This window comes from Micropterus salmoides, unplaced genomic scaffold, assembly GCF_014851395.1.
Source record: "Micropterus salmoides isolate LMB-PRFRI ecotype aquatic unplaced genomic scaffold, ASM1485139v1 Ms_hic_scaffold_13, whole genome shotgun sequence".
In the NCBI taxonomy this organism is placed as follows: Eukaryota; Metazoa; Chordata; class Actinopteri; order Centrarchiformes; family Centrarchidae; genus Micropterus; species Micropterus salmoides.
In genome coordinates, this window is record NW_024040374.1 from 9162204 (window position 1) to 9190153 (window position 27950).

The following is a 27950-nucleotide window of genomic DNA, read 5'->3' on the forward strand; positions in this document are numbered from 1 at the left end:
CTGTAAAAGCTAATATGCACTGATATAATTGTCTGTGAGTGAAAAACTACTGTCCAGCCAAATATATAACCTTGGTTAAAAGACTGCTGTTGCTTAGGAAAATAGATATGTAGTAAGTTAGTAAGCTGCTTCTTAAAGTGTGTTTGTGTAAAGCAGTCAAGATCAACATCGAAGCGCGCAGATCTTGACTCCAGTCTGTGGCGGCGATGTAGCAACTGTAGCAAGTGGAAGCTGAAATAGTAGAGTAGAAGAAGAAAAGGCGGAAGCGCACCGGATGTTTTGGCAACTGTCGGCATTAAGTTACGTGGCTGGGATGTACACATTTAATCCTATGAATCGTGCTTTATACTCCTGAATTAATGTACGGGAACGTTTCAGACAGCAAAGAAGACAATTGATCTGTTGGCTACTGCTGCGTTTTTTTTAAATTGTCATCAGCTAGCGTTAGCTTAAACGGTAACTTTAACATCTAACGTTAACTGTAGCTTTTGGTCGTGTGTCAATCAGCTCAACGCTTTATATTCTGTAGTATCATCTTATACATTTGTTTGATGTGGGTTTTGCTAAAACTTCACATATAGTCATGTCATTACACAGTCCACTTTGTGTTAGCCCTAGTTTGTGTCTCACGTCGGCTAACACACAGAGGAAACTTAAGTGCCCACAATGATGGGCAGCGTCTGTATTAGTGTCAACCAACCACATAGTTAACAACTAGTTTGCTCTATTGAATTGACTGTCTTAGCTACCTGCTATCTGTTTTATTAGAGACATAAAGTGGGACTAAGCAGTCCGTGTGACACCTGAAAATGCAGGTAACCTTGTAGACAGAGAATTGAATAAAAGTGATATTTTTATTTATTTGAAGTCCTTAGTTAGACCTTCCTAGCACACTAGTACATTTATATTTATGTCAATAGCCAAAGAAGGTGGTGTGTTGTTGAAGGTCAAAATTGGTCTGCAAGGATTTTCCATAGTCACTGAAGTCCATGTCTGTTCTTCAAAATCCCATTCATAGGAATGGCAAAAAAGAGAAAGCGCAAGAAGTTATCGTCATCCTCAAGTGAAGAAGATGAAAAGGTGAGTAGGCAATCAACAGTCTTTATTATTGTTGCTAGGGGTGGGTGATATGGATAAAATCCTCTATTTCAATATATCATATAGGTATCCAATTTTGCCATAAGACTATCATTTTACATCGTCTCACGTAGGTCTGCAACAGATTTGTCAGTTCTGATGGTTAACTTTCTCACTCAATCAACTCATAATTTTCTCTATAAAAAGACAGAAAATTGTTTAAAAAATACCCTGTTTTCCACAGCTGAAAGTGTCACATTCATATAGCTTGTTTTGTCTGGCCAACAGTCCAGAACCCAAAGAGACATTTGGAAGTTTTGCTTGAAAAATCACAAAAACCAACTAATCAGTTATCAAAGTAGTTGCACATAGATTTTTTGTTGATGGCAATATTGATGAATCAACTATTTTTTTCAGCTTTAGTCTCACCGTCTATATATATATATATATACATAGTCATATGAGACACCCCTAATTGTTTCTGTCATCAAGGTTTACTCTGCACTCACAACGAACTGTTCACACAAGATTTTATGTTTTCCATGTTTTCAGGTGTCCAAGAAACACAATGTAACCAAACATTACAGACGTGCCAAGAGAAAGCAAGATGTGAAGAGTCAGGAGAGGTTAGATACAGTATTCTTGACAGTTAACAACTAATTAATGTCAGTATATAGTTAATGTGTTTTTTAATGATCACTGATGGTAGTATTTCTTCTGTTCTTCTACATGTAGCTGTGCAGCAAAACAGGAAAATTGTGCTTTTCCTACCATTAAAGATATCTCCCAAAGCACCCGTCAAATCAAAAAGCCTGTCTATAAACTGGCAAAAACACAAGACAGACCAACAGACCAGAAACCTGTTAATGATGAAAAAGACTGTACAAAACCAAAATATTCCTCTGTGCCATGCCATGGGGGAAATTGCTCTAGTAAAGCAGAAAATTATATTTCAGGGAAAGATAATACTGCCAGTGGGAGTAAGATTGTGGAAAGGAGACCTTCAAAACCCTTGAACGCCAGCAATGCAGGTGCAGTTCCTCAGAGAACAGAGGAGACGTCTAAATGCAGCTTAGATGAAACCACTTCCCAAAGGAGCCCCTCCAAATTAAAAAAGGAGCTAATGAGTCCCAGTCTGGTTTCTGCTAAGCAGAAAGAACAAGCACATATTGTACAGAAGAGGAAGTACAGAGCTGATGAGCCACCAAGGAATGGAAATGATAGCAACACTATCAAGACCAGGGAACTATGCAGGACCTCCTCCATATCCAAGAATTCTACACAGCAGAAAAGAAGGGAGCTGGTCAAGGAGATGTGCCAACGGCATCAAGAAAATAAGCTTGAGGCTGAAAGGAGCCTCAAAAAGGAGTATAAAAAAAGTCTCTCTACCATAAAGCAGTCTTCCACTTCAGTCAAGCAAACTACGTCCGTTAGTAGTTCAAATGTGATGAAGAATATCACTTCAATCCCTGTGAATGTCTTATCAGTGTCACATAAGACAGCTAAATCATCGTCTGCTCAGCAAACAATAAGCTCTCTCGCATCACCTCTGCCTCCTAATTTTAAGATACCAAAAAAGGTTCAGCCAAGGCCAGTAGATGGCACCTGTAAGAACAGTGATGCTATTTCTACAAACAGAAATCCCAAATGTGGAACTGAGCTTTCAAGCTCTGAGGCTAACTCCATGCAGGAAACTGTCCAACAAGCACACAGCTGTTCGGATGTTACCACTAGTTTTTCCTCTCAAGGACAAGAAAAGAGGTCATCCTTGTCAGGCAATCTCCCAGCTACATCCGATACAGTCTCTGAACCATGTTATGACCAGGTAATAAAAAGCATCAACCAATTACTATGAACAAGTCAGTGTTTGTCTTTCATTTATTGCATTTTTTTTTTTACACCTTTACAGAAATAACTTCTAAGGAAAGTATTTTGTAAGCTAGTATATTGAAAATACATCAGTATGTTGTTGTTGCAATGGTTCAAAATGTTAGAGAGGGTGATTGTATTGTGTTTTCTTTTAAATGTGTTTTTCTGTAGTTGCAAGTGGTTGAAAAGCTTCATCTTGCCCGCTCTGAGAAGAGACTAGAAGTGAATGTAATGCAAAGCTATGGGACACTCACCTGTATGGACATAGACCCACCAGAAGAGGGAGCTGCAGACACTCACTGTAAGTTTTACTGTTTGAGATGGTAAAACATGAGACAGACAATTTTGTACATGGCCTCACATTCTGTGTGATATACATGAATTGTGGTGCATTATTTGAATAACTTTTGCTTCTGAATGACACATCAAGATATTTAAAAAATAAGACCCAGTCATTTTATAGCAGTTTAGTCTGTGGTTTGGTGCTGCAACAAAATTACTTAAATATAAGATTGAAGATGCTCAAATCAAATTAGATTCTTCATGGTTTCTGGAATTAGTACTCCAAAAAAAGTTGTAATCAAGATTAAACAGTAACCCCACAGAAGATGTGGAAAAGATACAAAGGAACAAAGAAAAAAGTCGTGACAACATTTTAGTTAATAAAAAAACATTCTGAACACTAACCATCACCCTACACTATACATTCACTGAAATTGTGCTGTGTACAATTTAATTAATTTTATTCGGTTGCTAAATTTTGATAAACGACAACAAACAATAACTAAACATGAACTTGTCTTTTTACAGGCGAAGAATCCCGTCCGCAAGACCTAATCCTTGTTTTGGACACCAACATTCTGCTCAGTCACCTGGATTATGTGAAAAAGATCATATCTCACGGACTTGGAGGTGTTTATTTATTATTATAATACTTGGTATTTCTTGGTAATGGTAATCTAACTATGCAGAGCGGAGAACACGTTAACAAGCATCTGCTCACAATGAATTTTGTCACAGAATCAATAGATCATTATCATATGGACATTAAATGGTAGAAAACATAATAACTTTTCCGCATTTTTCAGATTTACATGAGGACACTTGTGTCATCAGTACTTGCTTTTTCCCCACATCATGTTCTCTTAGCCCTGGGCTTCCCTGTGGTCCTGATCCCCTGGGTGGTGCTTCAGGAGCTGGATTCCTTAAAAAAGGGAAGAGGCCTGTCAGGTTCTGTGGCCCACCTGGCCACACCTGCAATCTCTTATATTTACAACACTTTGAAGAGCCGGGAACCACACCTCTGGGGGCAGTCTATGCAGCAGGCCGCTGAGAGCAGCAGTGAGTGCTGATTTAAGGAAACTATGGGAATTTTCATTGCATTGAAAGTGGTATTAATTTATTACAACCAAAGATGGAACCCAAATGTTAAGGGTGTTTATTGCTCCATAACCTCAGATTTCTACTGGGGACTGTTGTTGGTGTTATCTTAGACAATAAACAGGATGGCTGAGCAGGCTAATATAAATGTCACCCTTGGTTACAAAAGAGCACACATAAACATTACAGAAATTGCAGCCAAAACAATAAGCGTTAAAGGGGAAACATTTTGTTTTTAGCTTCCTCTGTGGCTAAAAGCATCACAGTAGAATAATCTATCCTTCATATCAACAGACTCCAGTCCTTGTGGGATTTTTGGCTTTAAAAACTAAAAGAGTTTTGTTCTGGTCACTGATTTCTAAATTATTAAGATGAGTTTGCATGATTTATTTAAATTTTTTTTTGCAATGGAAGCCAGTATTTTGGCGGTCTATTAGTGAGCATGGCCTTTCTCTAATTTATTCTGTTTTAAGTGTGATATATATATATATATGTGTGTGTGTGTGTGTGTGTGTGTATATGTGTGTATATATATATATATATATATATACACACACACACACACATATATATATATATCACACTTAAAACAGAATAAATTAGAGAAAGGCCATGCTCACTAATAGACCGCCAAAATACAGGCATATATATATATATATATACATATATATATAAATGCCTGACTTTTTACTGCATGAATGATCTGCACTTGCATAACACACACACAGAGTTGTCATGCAAGACACTAGACTTCCAATCATGAGCAATTTGGAGTTTGGTGTCTTGCCCAAGGACACGTCAACATGTGGACAATGATTAGTAGACAATCTGCTCTACCTCCTGAGCCACAATCTTCCACTTAACTGGTCCTCCTGAATTCATCATCGTAGCATACATTGTGTACATCTGAAGGGCAGCTTTCACAATGGTATTGAGTGGATCTCTTCAAAAAGGAGATTTAGCAGAATATTTTAGTCTACTATCTGGAAGTATTTAGACACATATCGAAGTATTTAGTCAGCATCTCGTGTATCTCTTGAAATAGACCTGACAACTCCGTCTTGTGTTCTTCATCTCTGAATCTTTCTATTCTTGAGGAGAAAAAAACATGCTGCGTTGTGTTGTACAGTGTGTTAACACGTTTAACAGGAGCTATCAGTATCATGAATTAAACATATTCCTTTAGCCTTATATGGACTGTCACGTTTCTCTCTGTCACTCTTGTCTTCCTCTCCCTTCCTCTTTCTCTTTGTACCTCCTTGTCCCCAGATGGTCTGAATGCTGAGAATAACGATGACAGAGTGCTGCAGTGCTGCCTGCAATACCAAAGTCTGTACCCAGAGTGTGCTCACATCCTATGCACGTGAGTTCCCCCTCCCCCCAGGGTATACTGCTGCTGCTGCAGAGTGTGTGTCCTCTGCAAATAATGCACATGCATGTGACTGTGAGTGGGTCCAGCCAGATAGTTCCAGTTGGGGTGAGAGAAAGAGAGGGCCAGACAGAGTAATTGGGCAAGAATAGATGTGCTGAGCAGGGAATTCTAAGGGATTTTTTGGTTTACATAGTGGAGTGAAGTGGCCATAATGGAGTGGCCATTGTTTTTTCTCTTTATTTTTCCTTTTGACCTATTTCTTCCACTTTTTCCAGATGCAGTTATTGATCATTTTGCTAAATTAAAGGAGACATTAATGGGCAGACATTGGATTAGTGTTGCACAGCAACACGGTCAGATAATTCACGATTCTGTGTTAGCCACCACACTCCCAGGCTGCTTAAAAATAGATCTGATATATCTATGTCATGTGATATTTTGTTTTCTTAGATGCCATATAGAATATATATAGCCAGATTAAAAACATGTTCTCTCCTCTTTCCTCTCTAGTAATGATAAGAACCTATGCAGTAAGGCCCTCCTGAGTGGGTTGAAGGCCCTCAGCAAGAATGATTTGGAGGCAGAGGTTGAGAGTTCCACACATGGCTTTCGTTCTCTGCAAAACATTAAGACTTCCACGCTGTCTAATGTCACCCCTCAGGTCTCATCACCAATGCTTAGCAGAAGCTATACACCAGTCCAGCCACATAGTCAAGAGACAACAGGCCTTTCTGTAGGACTCATAGCGAAAGGTGAGCCAGGCATTAATGTGTTTCTTTTGCTTCTTGCAAAACAGGAATTTACTTGGCATATTCCGTCGCAGTCTATTAGTTAACATCAAATACCGTCCATGCTTTTTCCATGTCAGCCCATCCCTTCCACATTTCCTGTTCTTTGCTTCACTTCAAGTCCATTTTTCACAAGTGTTCACTTTTTAACAGTTTTAACAAGCTATACACATACATTATATACTCTTGTGTAAAGGATAGCTGCTGTCATACTCTTTATTCAATATGTATGTATCCAACTGATTACAGATAACAAGAGGCTGAGTAAAAGAGACGATGAAGAGAAGACAAAATGGGACCTCAGCAGATGTCTTTCTGAACTGGAAGACTGCCTGCGAGAGGTGCTGTCTGACGTGTTGGAGGTAGAGATGAAGGCCGCCTATGACGAACTCTGGCTAGAGGTAAAATTGTGGTTTGGAATTTCACTTTATTTCTTAGACTATATTTGAATTACTGTTTCTAAATGCATTTAAAACATGAAGAACTAATATATCAGTTCTCAATTCATGAAGTGATTAAAAGCGTGTATTGGCTTTAATCTTTGCATGAGGTTATGGCACGTTGTTGGTCATCTTCAGATTTATATGTTGGAAATGGATGAAATCTCTTCTTGTGTGCTATACAGGAGTCTAGGTAGCATATAGATAGGCCAGATTGACTTTGAACCATGCAATATTATATATTTTACATGGTGGTTGTTTACTCTGTTGTTTTCTGTTAACAGATAGTTTATCTAAAACCACCCTGGACTTTACAAGATGTCCTGCAGTGTTTGAAAAAGCACTGGATTGCTGTCTTTGGACACATTGTCCCACGTACGAAGCTGCAAACGGTTTTAAATCTCATCGGCTTCTTTGACTCAGGTATGTATGTGGAAGAGGGGGCAGTGCTTTCGTGTATTTCAGTGGTGTTCTAATGAGCCCATATAAAGTGTTTTTTCTATGAAAAACAAACAGATTTTGTTTAATTATATTTTAACCTATTAAAAATTAATGGTTTTTAAACATTTTTAGTTAACTGAATAATTGACTATATATATAAATTGATGTCTAGATGTGTAATAAAAGCTAGGGAAAAAAGTTATACACACAGATAATGCATAACACTGATAATAGAGGATCATCTGGTCAGGCATGTGTTAGTTAGTGGAAACAGTCTTGTCTGTCTTGGCCATAGTCCAAACACCTAAACACTCAGTGTACAGTCGTACAAAAACTTCAGAAATGTAACCAAAATAACATGTATGAACTTGAGATATACCATGACATACGAGAGCATAGAAATTCTATGGAAACAGCCAAGCAGAGCTCCCTGAGGTGATTAATGCAAAGATATTCTTTTTTTCCACTGTAACTATAAGCTTAGCATGTTTGTCCTTTTATTCTTGTGCGGACAGTGGTGTTGAGGTACTGAGTCATCCCCCAGATAAAACTCTTACTCAACTAGGGTATGACGTCTGCCCTGCACTGCGCTAGAACCCTACAGAACTACATAAAGAATCAGGTCATCTGCTAAAATGGGGCATTCAAATGTGTGTCAAAAAGATGCTGAGTCTCCTACGGCAGCACTTCTTGCTTTGGATCTCGTCACTGGCTCTAATTACACTATGCTTACAATGCTGTGCGTGTGTCTCTCCCTATCATTAAATCTCTCTGTCCACCTGTGCGGGGGTGGCTGCTACAACAGTGGCACAATGCTTTTTAATCCTTCCAAGCATTGCTAAAACAATGGAGTTTTGCCCTTGATCTGTGTATCCTTGGTAGACTAACATGAGTTTGGATTTTTTGGTACCACGCAGCCTGGCTCTGTGCCTACACTGTTGGAGGAGGAGGAAAGGAAGGAGTGATAGGATGTATGTGAGGCTAAGAACAAATCTAGCAGTGGAAAAATACTGCATGCAGTGCAATGTTCTGCTCTGCCTTAAGGAGGCTGTGAGTCTGTGTGTAGCTATACTTGTGAGTATAACAAAAATAACAGTGTATCAGGCAACATGTTGAGGTGCAGTACACTCGTGTGTACATACTTGTGTCACTGTAACGTGTGTTTTGTGTAAAGGTTTTTGCAAGTCTCAAAACAGAGTTGAATGTAAGACATGCACACACAAGCTCACAATCAATCTGAGCTGACATGTTTTTTTGCCACAGTGTCTCACCGCCTTGCTGTTTTGTTTTCTAACTTTGTATTCACAACAGTCCTTCTCACAAGCTTATACACACAGAACATCCTCTCATGAAAAAGGTGTTTGTTGCTCATGTAGCACCTCTTCCCTGTCGCCTAGGTGTACTAAAACACTATCAACTCAGTGTATACCTTTAAGTAGAGCCCGACCAATATTTTTAAGACGGATTCGATTTTGATATTTGGCATTCTAAAATCCGATATTCCGATATATCAGCCTATATACTCTTTTTTTATTCTTTTCTGAAACACACAACATATACAAAGATTATCCCTAACATTTGTTAAGTAAGTTATGAGACCTCGCTAAGATAACATGACATAATGCAGTTTTAAAATAAATTTGATTATGTTCACTGATTGCTGTGTTCTGTGGTGGATTTGTGGTGTTCCACACACGTGTGTTGCCAACAGGAGAATTGCAGATTTCCCTCTGGTAGACAAACGATAAAACGTGATAACATGATTGATTTTTATCGGCTGTTATAAACACAGATACTGATTTATCTGCAGTTAGCTTATATCGGCCGATAATATTGGTAAGCTGATATCACTTGGGCTCTACCTTTATGTGCATCTATTTGCATCTACCTGCACACATCTCATTGCTCATATGTATCTCTCATGTGTTTACTTAGGTAAAACAGTGGACTGTAGCACAACCTTAGCAGCCCTCCAAGAAGCTAAGGAGCTTGTGGAAGCATTTGGAAAAAGTTCAAGCCGTGTTCCCAGTGCCATCTCCATAATGGACAATATTTTCAATAAACTACAACCACAGGTCAGCTAGGAGTAGTTCTAGGACTGCACTCTGTAGAAGCACAGAATTACACAAAGATATTTTCATACCCTGTTTCTGTCATGTATATACTCAGATTACCCTGAGAGGAAGTCTATTCTATTTTATATTTGAAAGAGCTGATAATAACCACAACTATTTAGAGTAATATTTTTCAATTTATATAATTGCTAAAACTGTGTGTATGGGTGTGTAGGGGGAATCTCCTGCCGGTGATGTTCTCATGAATGAAGATGATGATGATGAAGACAAACAACACACTTCTGCTCAGGTCTCTCATCAGGACGTGTGGGCTCTTTTTGAGAACATCTGGTCCAATGTGTATCAAATGAGGTGGGTGTAACAGGCATTTGATTGATGCAGCGCTGGCATGATTATACTGCAGAAAAAACTTGATGTTGATGTGTTTTTACAGATTCTTCACAGAATGTCTTGATTTTTTTTTTTAAAGGAGCAAAGCACTTTGTTTTCACCTGGACTTTATATTGCCTTACATTCAAAAGTTGTTGTTGTGCAGTCTCTTCCAAAGAGAACAGTTTAGAAGATGCTTCTGCTAACTGAAAATATTTGCAGGAACAAAAAAAACCCCACTTCAGATGTTGTTTATTTTAGTATTGATTTTGTTTTTATTTTTTTTATTCCACTAACCCTTTAGGTCATTTTATCTGTCATGTTCCAGCTTGGAAGTGTTCAAAGCTCTGGGCTTTGACCCTCACACTATGCAGAGCGTTCAGCCAGTGGGAGGTCCTCCACCACCACAGGATGCCTTAGTCTGTTTGCACAAACTGTCCTCCATGGTCTCACAGCTGCTCCAAGCCTTCAGCAGGTATCTCAGCCCACTCATATCACTCCCGTCAGTCTAAACACCACCTAACTTTCTGCTTATCTGCCTGTTCACCATTATACCGTTTATATTCAGTCTACTCCTTCTGGTCATTTGTGTTAATGTTTTTATATTTGCAGCTATGCCTCATGTACTAAACTTGCCATTCTGAAAACTGTATCCATATGTAAAATGTGTTACAGACTTAAACCTTGGAGGGCGGTGCATAATATGTTTCTTTTAATATGTTTAAAGAGCAACTCCTGCATCACCCTCCATGCTGCAACACCCTCATCATCCCTACTTGTCCATCTTCACTAAACCCTCTGACTTAACCTTTTTTCGTGCCTTCATAGATCTGCCTTACCTTTGCCTCAACAGCCTGTCCCTCTGAGAAGCCCCTTTAAACTGTCCTTCACCTGTCTTTAACCAGCCCATTCCTTCCTGTGTCCTGATTATGTGTGCGCTGTATCCTCTCATAGCTCTCAGGCCCTATGTAGCAGGTTGTGATGATCAGGCTGTAATCTGCTTGACCTTCTACCTTTGCCTTATCATCTTTCCCATGACACAACAGATAGCTCTACACTGTAGCACTGTTTAGTTTCTCACCGTGCCTTCGAGAAGAAAAATGCTAACAGTTATCCCTGGGACGTCTTCACGGAGGAGCAACAAAACATCCAACTGTTCAGAACTCTTTCAGATCCATTACAGTTTTTTTCAATTGCTAAGATGCAGTGGTCAAAACTGAAGAACTGAAGAAAACCTTTTCAAAACTCTTCACACAGTCTGCATTACCAATATGCATCCTGGCCAAACAGTTAATCTCACCTCCAAAAGTCACTCAAACCACCAAAACACTTCATATAAGCCTCAAAATAAACTCGTTCAGCCAAAACACTGGCAACAATACCCACTCAGAAAGCATACATTGTCACTCATAACACACTGACCTACAAAACACTAACAACAGGAAGCATTACGTATTGGCACATTTGTTGAACTTTTAACCTTGAAATGTGACTGATATTTTCATATAAATCAGTATTTCATTATAGAATACAGTTGTTTTCAGTCACTTTGATACATTTCTCAGATCAGAATTGGAAATTCTACTTGTTCAACTTCCACATCATCTAGTCGCTTGTGCACATCATATGTAAAAGCAATTGCCAATTGCACATGCTTTAACACATTTATAAAATTATTATGTACATTTGTCTGCTGTTTCCTACATTATCAATTGCTTACTGTATGTCATGTTGATCACAATGTATTACAGTATACTGGTTCTTCGTTGAGAAGTCTTACCCCCCCCCAAAACATCTCTTTTTTTCAGTTCAGTCAACACTGGTACCTGAGACCCAATGACCACAGTCTGTAATTAATGTACCATCCCCTTGAACCATTTCTGCTAAAATATAAGCACATTTCTTGCTTTACACTCAGCTTGCAGTTTTACAGTAAAACCACATTCAAAACATTACACATATTTCTCTAAAACATAAAATGGATGTAAATGTTCTGCAAAGATTTTCTAAATATATCTGTCCAGCTACAGCAAAAATGCAGGAAATTTGCAAACATTTTGTTTAGAACGTGTTTATAACAGTTTCGGACACAGTGTGTGTTAGCATTTGAAAAATGTGCTGCAGATATATAGTGTGTTTGTAGGTGGTGACATAGTAATGGGAAAAGAGTTCATGGATTTTGGAGAAAGTAGTCATTGAATGCATTTTGTGTGAAAGCAATGAAAAATGATTCACAGTTTGGTCCACATACACTTCTGTTTTGCTGACTGTGTGAAGAGTTTTGACAATGTGACTTCAGTTTTGACCAATGCAGGTTAGCAAAACTGTAAGATAATATGAATACGTTGGAAAGATGGCTAGACTTTCATTCTCTGTTGTTCTCTCTCTCTCTCTGTTTCTTACACACACACAAAAAATATCCCAACATCACACAAACATGAGATCCAGTCAGAGTCAGTACATTATTCATTCCCTGGATGGGATTCACTGTGACATTTGGGTCTCTTTGAGGGCACAACAATAAACCCCTGACATCCAAAGGGCAAATTGTTTATTGATCCCTTATCCAGGTGTCACTCTGAACTCCTACTCTCTAGGTCTACACCACCAGTATAAAAGACTTTTCCTTTGATTGTGATAGCTCCTGAAAATGAAACAATCCAGTTGACACTTTTAACAAAGTTTGAGATGTCATGTCATGAGAGTTCATCACTCATGTCTACAGCATTTACCTGCCACACACTGCAGTTAAATGGTTGTGATTCCAGTTTTTTTCACATTGTAGGTTGCAGTTGCATTGCTTCCTATATTATGCTGTGCTTTGTTTTGTTATCTCTCGGTCGGTTGAGCTCCCCTTTGAATCTGTAACATGTTCCTTCATACAGGAAAAATCTTCTAGTGCACAACATCTACAGCTAAGTTAGTTTTGCCTTATTTATCTATGTGATGATGTCAGAAGGAAAGGAAAACAATGCTTATGTCTGTTTGTTATATCTGGAAGGTGTATGTTTTGATTTGATGGCCTCTACTTAATATGTGTTTTAGGGTGTCAGGCGATGTTTCTCTATCATTTCCTGTTGATGATGTCATGTTACAGACAGTAGACCTGTAGCTGCTAAGTAGGTCCTTGTGGGATGTAAATTAATCAGAAGAGGAGCAGTGTACTTCAGTCGTGCATAATGATTATACTTACTTATACTTTAAGTAGAGTATAACTCTGTTGTTCTGACACTGATATCCTAAGCTAACTGAAGAGCTAAATCTGGTGAAGTTGTAGCTGTTTACTCTTCCAAAATCCCAGAAAGATCTGGCTACATCTGCATCCTCTTTCAAAATGCAGATTTTTTTCAGATCTTACTTTTTGCTCAAGCTTATAGTGCTTCTTTTGAGCATTGTTGTCCAGTCATATATTATGTGAAAGTTGTAGATGTACTGTATATGTGAATGGGTTTCTACATGTTTAGTTTCAATTATCATATAGGTGGTGTTTAATACATCAGAGCATAAATAATAGTTACTATGCTTACACAATATAAACATGGCAGTTACGTTAGATACCTTTTGAAATAATTGAATGTTTAAGAAAAATCTTTTTAGTGCATTAGTACATTTGTCTCTGTCTGAAGTAATCTTGGTTCACTGTGTATACTTATTGCGAGCATCTTTGCACTCGTATGTGCCGAGTCATGTGTGTTGGGCCCCAGCACAGTTGCTTAGGAGACAGCCAGCCTCATTTTCACGTGTTTGAGCAGAGCTATGACTCATTCCATACACTATGTCTCTCTCTCTCCCTCTCACTGATATTTCTCATTCTTTGGACACTAGAAATGGATCAGTTAGTTCTCTTCTCAAATTACCATTTTCTATTCCTTAATATTCACCTTCCTTTACTGTCATTACTTGCTTTCTTTTTGTGTGTTACTTTTTTCGATACCTTCAGGGTTAACCCTCTGTCATGAAGTTATTGATCGTGGTGTTGTTGGTGTTTGTGTGTATTCCGGTTGGGTTTGTGGTGATGGATGGATAATAATAATAATAATAATAATAATAATACATTTTATTTGTGGGCACCTTTCATAGCACCCAAGGGCACCTTACAGATTAAAACAGTTAAAATACATGTCAAGGAGGAAATACCATAAAGAAAATCAAAACTTGACACAATGTAAGCATTAAGATAAAATAGAATAGAGAAAAACAATTTAAAAAAGCAGTTCATCAAGAAGCCGGTGGAAGGTGGGATTATGTGGGGTAGGCCTTTCGAAATATGTAATAAGTTTTAAAGGAGGATAGGGACTCTGTCGTACAGATGAATAGAGGGAGGGAGTTCCAAAGGTTAGGTGCACAATAGCTGAAGGCTCTGAACCCCATTGTGGACATGCAGGCAGAAGGAATGGAAAGTAGTGAGGAAGAAGAGGATCGGAGAGTTCGGGATGGGGTGTAGGGCTGAAGGAGTTCAGAGAGATAAGGAGGAGCAAGATTATGGAGTGCTTTGAAGGTGAGAAGAAGAACTTCAAAATCAATACGGTATTTAACAGGAAGCCAGTGCAGTTGTTTAAGAAGTAATGTGTTCAGAGACTGGGGCTCTGGTGATAGTAAGGGCAGCAGAGTTTTGGACCAGTTGGAGTTTATGAATGCACTTGTGAGATAGACCAGAGAGAAAGGAGTTTCAGTAATCAATACGGGAAGTGACAAGAGCGTGGATGAGAGTAGCAGTGTTATGATGTGTAATTGAAGGACGAAGGCGATTGATGGTGAGTAAGTGGAAATAAGCAGACCGGGTAAGATTATTGATGTGGTTTTCAAAAGAAAGTGTGCTGTCAACGATGACACCAAGACTCTTGACGTGGGGGGGGGGAGGGGACAGTTAAATTGTCAATGAGAAGAGCGAAATTTGGACATTTTACTAGGGTGGATTTGGAGCCAACAAGGAGAATTTCAGTTGTATCACTGTTAAGTTTGAGGAAGTTTTGAGTGAACCAGGTTTTAACTTCATCTAAGCAGTCAGTTAGAGAAGACGGAGGGATCATAGATGTAGGTTTGGTGGACAAGAAGAGCTGGGTGTCATCCGCGTAGCAGTGAAATTGGATATTATATCTCCTGAGAATAGAACCAAGGGGAAGTAAATAAATTATAAAAAGGAGGGGCCCCAGGACTGATCCCTGGGGAACACCACTGGTGACTGGGGAGTTATAAGAGAGGGGAGGGAGGGTAGGCAGATTTTAACTAAGTGGGTAGGGAGAGGGTCAAGCTGGCAGGAGGATGACTTGGATTTCCGGACAAGGTCAGACATTTCAGTGACAGCTGGGAGTAGGAAACTAGATAATAAAGTAGAGATGGGGGGCATGAATAGCTGGAGAAAAGATGCATATTCTCTGTATACATTTGTATGAACTTGTTCAGACAAAATATTTCATATAAACTAAAATCCACCAAGAAATTTACATAAAACGCTATATGATTGTCATGAAATAAATGGTTGAATCTGGAGGAAGGGACTTTTTGCACTAAATTTACTCTTTAAATGTTCTTACCATGGAGATTTACTGAATTAAAAAGTCTGACAAAAATTATCGCACTGCGATAATGATTAAAAAATAGCAATTTTTCAAGCTTCTTCTGGAAGAGAGGTCATCTCTAAAATGTGTGTTTTTGTTCATCCCAGTATCTTGTCCCCTGCCCCTGGTTTAGAGGAAGTCCAGACACTGCTCAGCATCTTCCATACTAATAAGGTTGGTGCCACTTCCAGTTACTGGTCTAAAACTGGATGGGTTAATTAAAGTCATGAAGTCTACTGTAGAGGTCTTTTATCACGTTAAGCTCACCTTGACCTGTTCATTTTTAGTTCAGCTCATATGTATTGTTTTTCAGATAGTTGATATGGATTCCAGATTGACTGCAAAAGACCTTCTTGACTGTTTCTCACAACAGGACTACAGGTAGGCCACATAAACACACACAGACACACATACATAGTAATGATAATTACATAAATTGTTGATAAAGAGCATTAATTTAAATTTAAATGGTTACGGCTGTCTCTCTGCTAAATCAGATGGATTTCTTGACTCAATGCATTTGCTACAGCGGGAATCTCTCTAGTCTAATTTTTACATATGACAGGAATTAAGTACGTCTTAACATCCTGGAAAAGCCTTCAATAATATTTAGTCACTTTCCTCTAATTAATTGCATTAAAACAAATAGATTTACCACCAGCTTAAACTGATTTGATGTCTGCATTTAGCAACTACTTAATTTTTTTTCTTTTGGGTTTTGAAGATTATAAAAATAAATAAAAATATAAAATACCACAGAACAGGAAATAAAAAACAGATACATGACAACAGCTAGATCACCACTGAAATTGCAACATAAATTTTAAAAAGCCTATCTATCTAGGATACCAATTCCCCTCTTGTCTTGTATTACATTTGGCTGACAAACCGCTTACTATACAGCTAGTTTTTCAAATTGAACAAAGTTAAAAATGTCCTTCATCCATGAGGAATGAGAGGGGGAGCAGGACCTTACAATCAAACAAGTATTAAGTGTCTGGCTAAAGGCTAATTTATACTTCTGCGTCAAATCGACGGCGTAGGTGACGGCATAGGCTACGGGGCTACGCAGAGGCTACGCCGTCGCCTGACGTGCACCTCCTCCAAAATGTAACTACACGTCGAGTCGACGCGGACCATAAGCTCTCTCATGCTGGGTAGCCTCGCAATGCCTCCGAGCCGACCGGAAGTATCCCACGCTTTGAAGTAACATTTACTAGTGGCCAAAACGGTGGCTGTAACACAGTGAATCAATATATTTGTAAACTGGAAGTTAGCCTGCTCGGCCGGCAAAAGTCAACACAGTGGACGCTGTAGTGCTACTGCCGACTAGCATTTGGGGGTGTAATTGCAGATTGACGGACACACCTACGCACAAGTATAAATGCATGGCTACTTGCGTAGCCTTAAGAGAGTCACAAAGGCTTTGATGTCTGCTCTATATTTTGGGAGGGATTTCAAATAGGGTTATGAGAGCAGTGGGTTAAACTGGCGTTTTGATGGTTTTGTTGTGAGGTTAAATATTTAGGACTGGTAATTGTGCAAAGAAGGGCATGACCAAAACATATGTACATGGGTAGCAGGACACCTGTCACAAATGGATGACGTGTGAACCTGACATAGCATTATATATCTCTTCCTCTGGGGATTCCTCATCTAAATCTCCCCCTAGTGCTGCATAATGAAGATGAGATAATATAAGGGGTCGATCATGCTCTTAGTAGCGGGAAATGAGAACAAGAAGGAGTCAATAGGTGTGCTTTCTGGGAGTTCTGGCAAATAGAAGCTAGTATCATGAACAAAACTATGAATCTCTTGTCAGAACCTGTAAGAAATTTGTCAGGGAGTTGCTAGGTAGATGCAAATGTATTATCAAAATATAGATCTTTAAATGTATTGATAACCAACATCAGACTATGAAAAAAGGAGGGGAGAAGGCCTATTGACCAAGAAGCGCCTGAATTGTTAAGGGTTGCTCAGGGTGATCTAATGATGGTATTTTTAGAGTGGGTAAGGAAGGAAAGTCGATTGGAACCTAAAACTGAGTAATGCCCCACATGTACTCTGTAGCAGAACCTCCGACGTCTAGGGAGTTTGCCATTCTAGATGTACCGAGATATCAAACTATATTTTGCGGGAAAAGAATTTTGGTAGGAAAATTGGAGAGTGGTACACTGATAAAAAGGAGAGTTGGGGTCAGAAAAGGGAGAGGCTTTGAATGCGCGTGTGGAATCCGGCTTTGACTGAGCAGAAGACATTGATGGATTAAAAGTTCAAAAAAGTTTTCTTTTAAGTATGTTGAACTGTTACCTACAAAATAAATCACAGACCACTTACTAATAGATGCTGAAAAACTGTGCTAATAAATTAAACAATGTCACATCACAGAGCCTCAGGGGAAAAAGTCTCTCATGCTCTATGCTCAACAGCAACCCTGAGCAACAACTTTCTTTTGAGCAGGTATTGCAATCAAACATTCTCAAGTTCTTACTCTTTATTGCAGCATGCCCGGACAGGTTTGTGTGTTGTTTTTCCAGCGTCATGGCCGTTATTCTCTGATAATAGCCTCCTCAAAGATATCCCCAGCAGAGCTCTCACAATAACGGTGGCCATGTCAGCAATCCCAAACAATTGTGACACTTATTAACACATTTCCTTGAAGGAATGCTGAATAGATCTTTGTACTTTTTGCCATATCGTTTTGTCAGCTGTTAAAACATAATCACACGCATTGTCATTGCATGGACAAGAATTTTAATACTAATTTTACACTTAGATTTCTTTGGAACTAGAGATAAATGTTTAGTAACCAGTTAAACAGTATATGCACCACTGCTACATGGACTTCCTTAAACTCTCATAAAGTAAAGGAAGCGTTAATTTACTAACCATAGCCAGGACAGATCATGTGTGACTTCACTAATTGTCAATGTCATCTGTGACATCTTAATATATAACATAATCACTAACACCGCCACTCCAGGTCCATCATGAATGGGGTTCTGAAGATACATCTCTGCTGTATTTGTGACTGCAGGTTGAACGCAGCAGCTGCCATAGAAACAAGCCACAGTTCTATGTATTGAACAGATTATTTATTTTCCGGCTATTATGTGTCCTCTCCTCTCTTAATGCCGCTGCCTGACTGTCAGCAGCTGAACTGACTTTGAATTAGTAGAATTACTTTCTCATTTGGAATAATAATGGGAACCCATGATGAAACCAAAGGTTTATTTATTTATTTATTTCAACATCTGCTGTGTCACTTTGTGGAAGAGCTTTCCAGGCACTTACCAGTCACGTCATTGCAGCTTTTGTGACAACAGGTCGCCACTGAAAGATCAGTTAAAGCTGACTGTGATTGTAAATACATTATTTGTTACATCCACTGTGAAGTGATGTAGGCCTTTACTTAGTGAGTGCATTATATGTTGTGTTAAATATTTGATTTCTGTGTTCTGTGCGGTGATATGACGTCACAAGTTATATAAGGCCTTAGGGAGGCCAGGAGCATGTTCAGTCAGTGATGGGCAGATTTCAGGATAAGTGGGTCTCAACAACAGATAAGCTTCCAGAGGAGTTTTGATTTTTTAGAAATGTCAGATTAATCCACCGCCATAAAAACAATAGTTATTTCAGTAAAGAACAGGCAGCCTTCAAAATCTCACATTCTTAATCAGAGCATATGACTAAATTGTCTGTCTTTAGATATGACATTTAAATGCATGTTTTTTCAGTTAACTTGCACCTGCATTTGGAAAGATGTATGCATACAGAAGGAGAGGTATAATGTTTTTATTTGGAAGGATATAGTATGTAAATGGTTTGCAATACAGTTTATGCCGTGTGTGTTTATATAAGCCCTTTTCTGAAGAGAGTGGGGAGGGAATGGAATAAAACAAATTTGTTTCTGTGTTTCTTGGCTCACTTTTCCTTCTGTCGGAATACATTCAGGTCCAAGAAATATTTAAATATATGCAGCCTTGCATGTCTTTCTACCTGCTTATGATGTTTTCTGTACACATGTGGTGCTCCAATTGTCTTCCCTGATGTTGTGTGGAAACAAGTGGAGTCATTTGTGTGTGTGGATTTTGTGGCACCTGGATATTTTCACCTGTGGATGTGTCATCTGAGTTGGTGATGGCTTCTAATACGACATAGCTTAGCTGTTGGTTACAGAGATGCTCACAAGTCTCTGAGCAAGAGTCCAAGTCAAGTCTCAAGTCTCTGAGCAAGAGTCCAAGTCAAGTCTCAAGTCTCTGAGCAAGAGTCCAAGTCAAGTCTCAAGTCTTTGAGCTAGAGTCCAAGTCAAGTCTCAAGTCTTTGAGCTAGAGTCCAAGTCAAGTCTCAAGTCTTTGAGCTAGAGTCCAAGTCAAGTCTCAAGTCACTTGTGGTTATAATGAGTGTTGCATCAGCTGCTGCATTCAATCCAGGCTGCTTATAACACTATATAGCTTTAAGGAATTATGTAACTGTAACATGTTTTTCACTTACATAGCACAACCATGTAATGTGCAATGCAATGAATGAAAACTTATTAACTACTGTAAGTAGCACACCCCGCAGACTCTCAAACCCAGTGTAACGTTAACTAAATAAAACTGTAACATTACATTGACAACAACAAGCCTGTAACCTGTTTTTCACAGAGCACAACCACGTAGCCTAATGTACAATGCGTTTACAACTAGTGACAGCTTATAAACTACTGTAAGTCAACACATCCCCCAGACTCTCAAACCAGTGGAACGTTATAACTAAATAAAACTGTAACATTGCATGATCAACAATAAATCTGTAACCTGTTTTTCACAGAGCACAACTATGTAATGTACAATGCAATCAATGACAGCTTAAACTCCTGTAGAACAACAAATTCCCCAGACTCTCAAACCCAGTGTAACATTAACTAAATAAAATTGTAGCGTGCATGATCAACAATAAACCTGTGACCTGTTTTTCACTTACAGAGCACAACCACGTAACCTAATGCTACAACTAATGACATCTTATAAACTACTGTAAGTCAACACATCCCCCAGACTCTCAAACCAGTGTAACGTTATAACTAAATAAAACTGTAACCTGTTTTTCACAGAGCACAACCATGTACTGTGCAATGCAATTAATGACAGCTTAAACTACTGTAACTCAACACATTCCCCAGACTCTCAAATCCAGTGTAACGTTACTAAATAAAACTGTCACATTACATGATCAACAATAAACCTGTAACCTGTTTGCAGCCAACATTATTAATTAACGTGATGGCAGACAGCAGGACGTAAATGATTACGTTAATCAACTACCACAAGTTTGGCAAGTAAACGAACGTTCATTCATCTTTTCATAACAAACGACAGTCCGACCTAACCTCGGTAGGTTGTAGCTAAAGCAAGAAGCAAGCTAATGTTAGATGACCAATGCTGAGCTAAACATTTTTACTAACTTCAGGTTACTAATATATTTTGAGATGAGCGCTTCTTTGTTTGGGCCTTGTTGTATGAAGTTTTAAAGCCAAAGTTTATAATGAATGGGGTGGGGTGGTGATGGAACAGTGGATAAGACGCCTGCCTTTGGTGTGAGAGACCCTCCAGAGGCATGCGACCTCATGTATAGCAATTGTAAGTCGCTTTGGATAAAAGCATCAGCTAAATGAATAAATGTGCTGTAAGGGAGGCTGTGGCTCAGGAGTTAGAGCGGGTTGCCCGTTAATCGGAAGATCGGCGGTGCATGTCAAAGTGTCCAGGGCAAGATACTGAACCACTGGTTGTTCCGCCAGTGTATGAATACGTGTGGATGTTAGTTTCTGTTTGAGCACTTAGGCTCAGTGAATGGTAGACACTGTAGTGAATGCAGATGTAGTGTTAAAGCACTTTGAGTGGTCGAAAAGACTAGAAAGGCGCTATACAAATACGGAGCATTTACATTTAATGTAATGAATGGCACAGCAGCTTCTGGTGTTTGTTGTCCTATCTCACGTGTGGCCGCGCTGCTGAAACTACATATAACGTAGGCAGGTTATAGGTAACGGAGGAAGGGGAATAACAGCAAGCTCATAAGAAGTTTCCTAAAAATAAACATTGTTCATGAGTCCTGCAACCCGAGTCCGAGTCAAGTCTGAAGTCTTTTGAGCATGAGTCTCAAGTTGAGTCTGAAGTCACTGTGTATGCGACTTAAATCGCTGACACACAACCTTAAACACCAGCTTCTTATACATACCAGCCTTCAGCATTATCTTATATCACAATATTTGCACATTGGCTTTATGTAACTCCAACCAGGAGACAGAATGACTGGGGCGAAACACTGTAATGCTGTTTCATAAAACTAACCAACCTATATCCAACAAAGGTTAAAATGAAGGGCAACCAACCTATAGGGAACAGCAACTGATTTGTGTTTGCTAGACATTATTAGTCGTCAGACATATAGAAGCTTTTCATTAATCTTGTAATTAGGGGGGATGTTGGCCCATAGATAAGATGCTTGCCTTTGGTGTGGGAGTCCCACTGTGTTCCCACTGTGAGCCATCCACCATTGTGTCACTGAGCAAGACACTTAACCCCTAGTTGCTCCAGAGGCATGCGACCTCTGAGATGTATAGCAAGTCACTTTGGATAAAAGCGTCAGCTAAATGAATAAATGTAAATTAGGGATGAAACGGTATGAAAATTTCATATCACGATTATAATAATCCTTATTTGTTGAGATTATTGTGACTAAAATTTTTACGGTTATCAGTATTATCACGGTATTGTAAATTTGTGCCAAAAATTGTAAAAATGTACTGATACACACACTGAAACCATTTCAACAAGTTTTATATTGAAAACTACAAATACAGTTGCCATTTTGTTTGCATAAAAAAATAAACAGCAAATACCTTTTGTAAACAAATGAAAATCATCTAAGTGTGCATTATCAAGATTTTATATTTTATAGGTAATACAATGACCCCGTGGACAATTACATGAAAACAAATCTCAAAGTCTTTAGAAGACAGTGATAGTAACTGCAATGAGCCCATAAACTGACATAAATACAGAGGAGTCTGTAGCGTTTCTAGATACGCTGGTTGGTTGACAAAACCGCGTAACGTGTTATCACGTGCAGTGGATGAATAGACTCTGCCGACACACGACGCACACAGCAACAGAACAACGTGTAGCGTTTTTACAAGAGCAGCAACACTGAGAGCTTCAGTTTACACGCTGTTAGCAAGTCAGACAGACAAACCAAAGCTAAAAGTTAACTCACCCTGCGTTATCAGGTTATTTTCTTCAATCAAGTTTCCCTCAGCACGCTCATAAAAACTAAAATATTGCCGGACTTCAGAGTGACTGAAAAATCTCCGCAGCGTTGTCTTCTGCGCATGCGCGCCTGCTTCTGGGAGAAGCTGGACCGTGTTTGCCTTGAGATTATAACAGCGCGGTTAACCGTACCCGGTTATCATGGTAATTAAAATGTGTACATAATAATAACCGTCAGGAATTTTACCATGGTTTACCGTTAAACCAGTAATCGTTTCATCCCTATTTATAATACATAATATTATTGATGTATAATGCCATTTCATAATTCACTAAATGGACTGCACCAAAAGCCCTTTAAAGTCTTTGTATGTCAAAAATGTTATAAGCAAACCCAGTGCCACCTTGTTATCATTAACATTCCTTCTTATGCTTTCTGTAAGGTCAGAGTTTTGCTGTCAAATGGATATCAAAAGGAAAAACTGACTTAGCCTTAGTTTGTATGAAAATCATATTGTAAAAGTGTGCAATAAGATTTCAACACAGAAGCCATCACAGTAAATTTGGTATACAGTGAAATAAGGGGAACACTGTTAATGTTAACTTGTGCTTACTGGCATTTTATTTACATCCAGTTTAATTTAAAATGGAAGTTTAAAAGAAAATCTGCAACTAATGTTTCCAGTCAATTAATAATCGTATATAATAATATTAAAGAAAACCACCTAGAATCCCGCTTTGCATATGAACTATAGGCCCATATCTATACTCCGACTTCTGTGAGAAATGTTAGAGAAGGTTATGGCCAACCAGCTCACTGCTGTGTTGGGGAGGCACAATGTTTATGATAAATTTCAGTCACGGTTTCGGAAACAGCACGCTACTGAAACTGCTCTTCTGAGGGTTTCTAACAATATTCTAATGTCCTCTTATGCGAGTGAATGCTCTGTGACGTACTTCTTGACCTCAGCTCTGCCTTTGACACAATAGACCAGGGGTCGGCAAATAAGTCTGGCATCGGGCCAAATTTTTTTCAAGCCATTACATGGCGGGCCAGAACATAGTAAAATGATTTCAAATCCTTAAACACCTATGTGCACGTTTAGCTCAGTTGGCAGGGACTCCTGTTGGGAAGGTTGCATGATCGATCCCAACATTCAGTGAATTTTGTTTTTTCTCCCTTGTTAAACATATTGATTATAAGGACACTTTTGCACATGCTCACAATTAAAGCATGTGCTGCAGTGTGTGTGTTTGATCCGCATTCATACACCTATGGAAGCATATTTTCATTTCCCTGAGGAAATTCAGGGGAATCCATTCACATGTTTACTGATGGCTTTTTTAGAGGTGTGTCAAGCAAGCCAGAGACTTTTCTGTTGAATGTCCTTCAGAACTTTTCAAAGTAAAAGCTCTCAATAAATTCAACATAAAGCATTGCTGCAAAAAATGTTCTAGCGATTTTATTTTGGAGGCACAATCACTTAAGAAGAAGTGATTATTATGGGAAACTGTAGCTGTCGTGACTGAGATCTATTTCAGCACCAGCCGCTATCAATTTATTTTTATGCTATCAAAGCAATCTGGCCACGGGCCAGATATTATTGCTGGCAGGCCGGTTCTGGCCCACGGGCCGCCTGTTGCCAACCACTGCAATAGACTATCATATCCTGATTAAGAGGCTATGTGATTGGGTGGGCAAATCAGGCTTAGCATTAGACCGGTTTTCACCATATCCTCACAGAAGTTTTACCATCTGTATTGGAGACTTTGTGTTTGATTCCTCTCTACTGTCTTGTGTTGTCCCCCAGAGCTCAGTTCTGGAGCCCCTGCTATTCTCTCTATATCTGTTGCTCATGGGACATATGATAAAGAGATGTAATATTGCATAGTAATTTAGTTGCAGATGATATCCGACTCCACTTCTCATTCAAACCCATTGAGGCTTTTGGGTTATCCAGCTTCTTAGACACTGTCTGTCTAAACACTTAAGCTGATGATACACGGGGCAACTTTTTGAGCAATGTTGCTGGGCAGTCTTGCTAGTGGCAAGTCCGACTATGTTTTGAACGGATAGCGGCGGTCCAGGGCAGGTGGCAAAGTGGTGGGGCAAGAGGATTACGGTAGTAATCTTTACTCATTACCATTGACGGCAACGTTGCCCAGATCGTGTTGTTTCCAAATAAGAAATATTATTAAATGGAGATATCTAGTTTCAGCTGGTGTATTAGAGATGCTTGAACAAGCCTTTATCTCTTATCTTTCACACAGCCCCTCTGTTCATGACTTATGCTGGAATGCAAAGCCAGATCAATTGTCACCCGTGATCGTCTGCAGCCAATCCAGAATGCTGCCAGAAGATTACTCACTAGGCCAAATAGGTGGTCTCACATTATCCCTATACTCAGATCTCTTCACAGGCTCCCTGTTGCGTAAAGGTATCCATTTGCATATTAAGTTTAAAATCCTCACTATTACTTGCAGAGCATTGCACGGTTAGGCTCAGCTTTGTGGCTCAACTACTACGAGCATTGGTCACCATGGAGATGATCCATGTGTCCATATTATCATCTCAGTTAAGTAGGAGAATGAATCCAATTGAAGGCTTCCTATTAAATATAACATGATAGGTTTGAGGTGAACAGCAATCAGTTAAGTCATCTCAATGTATCACGTGGTTCTACGTTCAGTTCAGTTCAAATCGTTACCATCTCCTGGGGATAGCCATTAATTACCTGTCAAACACACATAGGCTGTTACGTAACACAAAGAAGCAGCACAGTTCTCCCTCTTTGTGCGTACATTGTGGATCTGGGTCAGTGACTCTGTGAACCGTTAAATGTACGTCACTAACTAAGCAACCACGTTCAGAGATTCTTCAAGCAAGAGCTTGATGCTCTTTGACCTGACAAACGTGTCACACTAACGAGTCCCTAGTTGTCAATGTAAACACATTTACAGGAAGCCTTTCACACGGTCCCTCTGTCCATGGTGCATGCTGAAATGCAAAATCAGCTCATTTGTGACAGACCGACACATTCTGAGAGTAGCCTAAACCCGAACAGTCAGAAACATGACCTGCAATTTCCACAGGTTATGAAAACACACAGCTGCACTATTGGGTGAAGAAGGGGAAGTGGACTGATGGATAAAGGGTGAAGAGAGGAGGCGTCAACAGCCAGAAAATTCTGCTCTTCCTTTCCTCCTTCACTCCCCCAGCACTTACATAATGTTTCAATGGAAACAAAGCAGAGGAGGAAACAAACAAGCAACAAGCTCCCTCACGGTCTCTGCTGCTAAGCAGCCATTGCCAAGACTGTAGCAGACAATTTAAGACAATGTTTGTGCTCACAGAGAATGCTGTTTGTGTGTTTTGTTTGTGCACTTGGTGGCAAGTGCATCTGTACATGGATGTATGTGTTGTTGTAACCAGGAATATGTAAGTCAACTTTAGAAAAGTGTGCTTATATAGCTGCCATTGAGACCCAGGGCTTCTGGAAGCTGCAGCATACAAAGAGGCTCTTTAGTCTGTCACGGACATTCTGTGCTGAACATGATCAGCACATAGAAAGTTCTCTCATCAAGATGTCTCTGTGGAGTCACCCGCATTCATCTAGATAGTACAATGTGAAGTTGTACTATTCTCCACTGGACAATTTATTGTGAAGTTCAAAACATTTTGCTGCTTAGACAAATTGATTCCTTGGGTGTAAAAAAACCACAAAAACTAGAGTATATACACTCAACCAACAGGCTTTGGCCTTAGTCAAAACCCCAAATAGGACAGTCGAAGTCACATAATCAAAACCCTGCACAATGTGCAATCATGTATCTATATTTATATCGCTAAACACAATATTCTGTGCTAAAGCTTACCCTACCTGAAAGACTGTATAAAAGGAGTATTGACTCATTTGACAAGCAGTGAGAAATTTACAGATCTGTACATCCGTGAACTCAAATAATAGCTACATAAACAACAACATAGAAGAGCAAACATATCAAGTCAGGATTCAGCATGCATAAGAAAGGCAGTTTTCAGAACTACAATGCACAAATCCTATACAGAAAGGATAATCATAACCAGTTTTGGGGGAAATGTCTGTGTCTGTTATTATTTATCAAAATTGAAGAACTACGCTAATCTGCTTTATCAGGATTGTGTGGGCAACAAACAACCCCACAGCTGTCACCAGATTTAGATTCAAATAATGCTTAATTCAGAGTGGTGCATGAAAGCACCACCCACTTTAAATCTATAGAAATAACACAGCAAAAGACACAACACATACATTTCTCATGTGAAATAATCAAAACTGTTTGTGTAGGACCCTGTCGCCTGTAGTAACAAGTTGATTGAGAAAACAGATTTTTGTCTTGTGTTCCCAGGGAGAAGCTGAGAGTTGGAGGGAACCAGTTAATGGAGTTAAAAGAGGCCCTGGATCGTTGCGTTGGGACCACGGGTCATAACATCAGCTTTACCACGTAGCCCTGATTGGACCAGTGCACGCACGTCAGCCTAACAGTCGCACTGAATTAACTGATATGCTTTACTTCACGTAAAACATGTAAGTTAAAAGGATGTCTGCTCATACTGTGCCTCTGGTGACTCAACCTGTTTACCTTTTTTAATTTCCATGTATAGAACTGTTTCTTGTGACAGACACATTGTTGTTCTGTTTCCCTGAATGAATGGATGTCTGTGGATGTTCTCCATCATTCTAAAATTCACTACATTAGTTAAACAGAGCTTGTATTTTGTGATTCAGCTGCATCAGATACTGCTTTCAGTGTTATATTCCTTCAGCTGTTTTACACCTGGTTCTCATATCTCCGGCCATATCACAATGTAACAGAGATTTCTCTTCAATTTGAGTTCAGCCAGTATATAAAATACACATAAAATACATTTTGTTAAAATTGATAAGTTAAATCACAGTGCTGTTTTTTTATTATTTTTTAAAATGTTATATCAGCTTTTGAAGCACAGTTTGTTACACAGTGTGCAAAACATAGAACTTGGGAAATGTATTTAGTGATTTTTTTGGACCTTGTGAATGTGTAATTCAACAATGTGCGGAGTCTTGGGACCCACTGTGATAACGGACTGAGAGCCTTTTTTTTACTCACAACAGTAAACTATATTTTAATGTCTGTTCACTATTTTTCAACCCAGACCCTATTAAAAAGTTGTTTCCCATTGTTTATGATTGTTCAACTTCCCTCAAAGATTCAGTTTAGAAAAGCTTACTGCTGCTTCTCACTGGGCTTAAAGGAATAGTACTACATTTTGATTATTGCTGAGAGTTTGATGAGAAGAATGAAACC

General features: G+C 39.1%; 1 protein-coding gene across 4 annotated transcripts; it reads left to right on the top strand.

The window, feature by feature from the left end:
• Positions 1-260: 260 nt before the first annotated feature.
• swt1 (SWT1 RNA endoribonuclease homolog) lies at positions 261-27827 on the top strand. 4 transcript variants are annotated; one of them, XM_038715363.1, is made up of 17 exons: positions 261-456; positions 1019-1080; positions 1630-1703; positions 1813-2902; positions 3118-3247; positions 3757-3858; positions 4096-4287; positions 5596-5689; positions 6209-6450; positions 6736-6887; positions 7211-7349; positions 9303-9442; positions 9657-9793; positions 10116-10286; positions 15477-15543; positions 15683-15750; positions 27012-27827. In XM_038715363.1, the coding sequence occupies exons 2-17, from the start codon at positions 1021-1023 to the stop codon at positions 27109-27111; spliced, it is 2958 nt and encodes a 985-aa protein (XP_038571291.1). In that variant the 5' UTR covers positions 261-456; positions 1019-1020; the 3' UTR covers positions 27112-27827. The 4 variants fall into 4 exon arrangements, with proteins under 4 accessions (XP_038571291.1, XP_038571294.1, XP_038571293.1 ...); XM_038715366.1 differs by having other exon boundaries at positions 10140-10286; XM_038715365.1 differs by having other exon boundaries at positions 285-361.
• Positions 27828-27950: the final 123 nt, after the last annotated feature.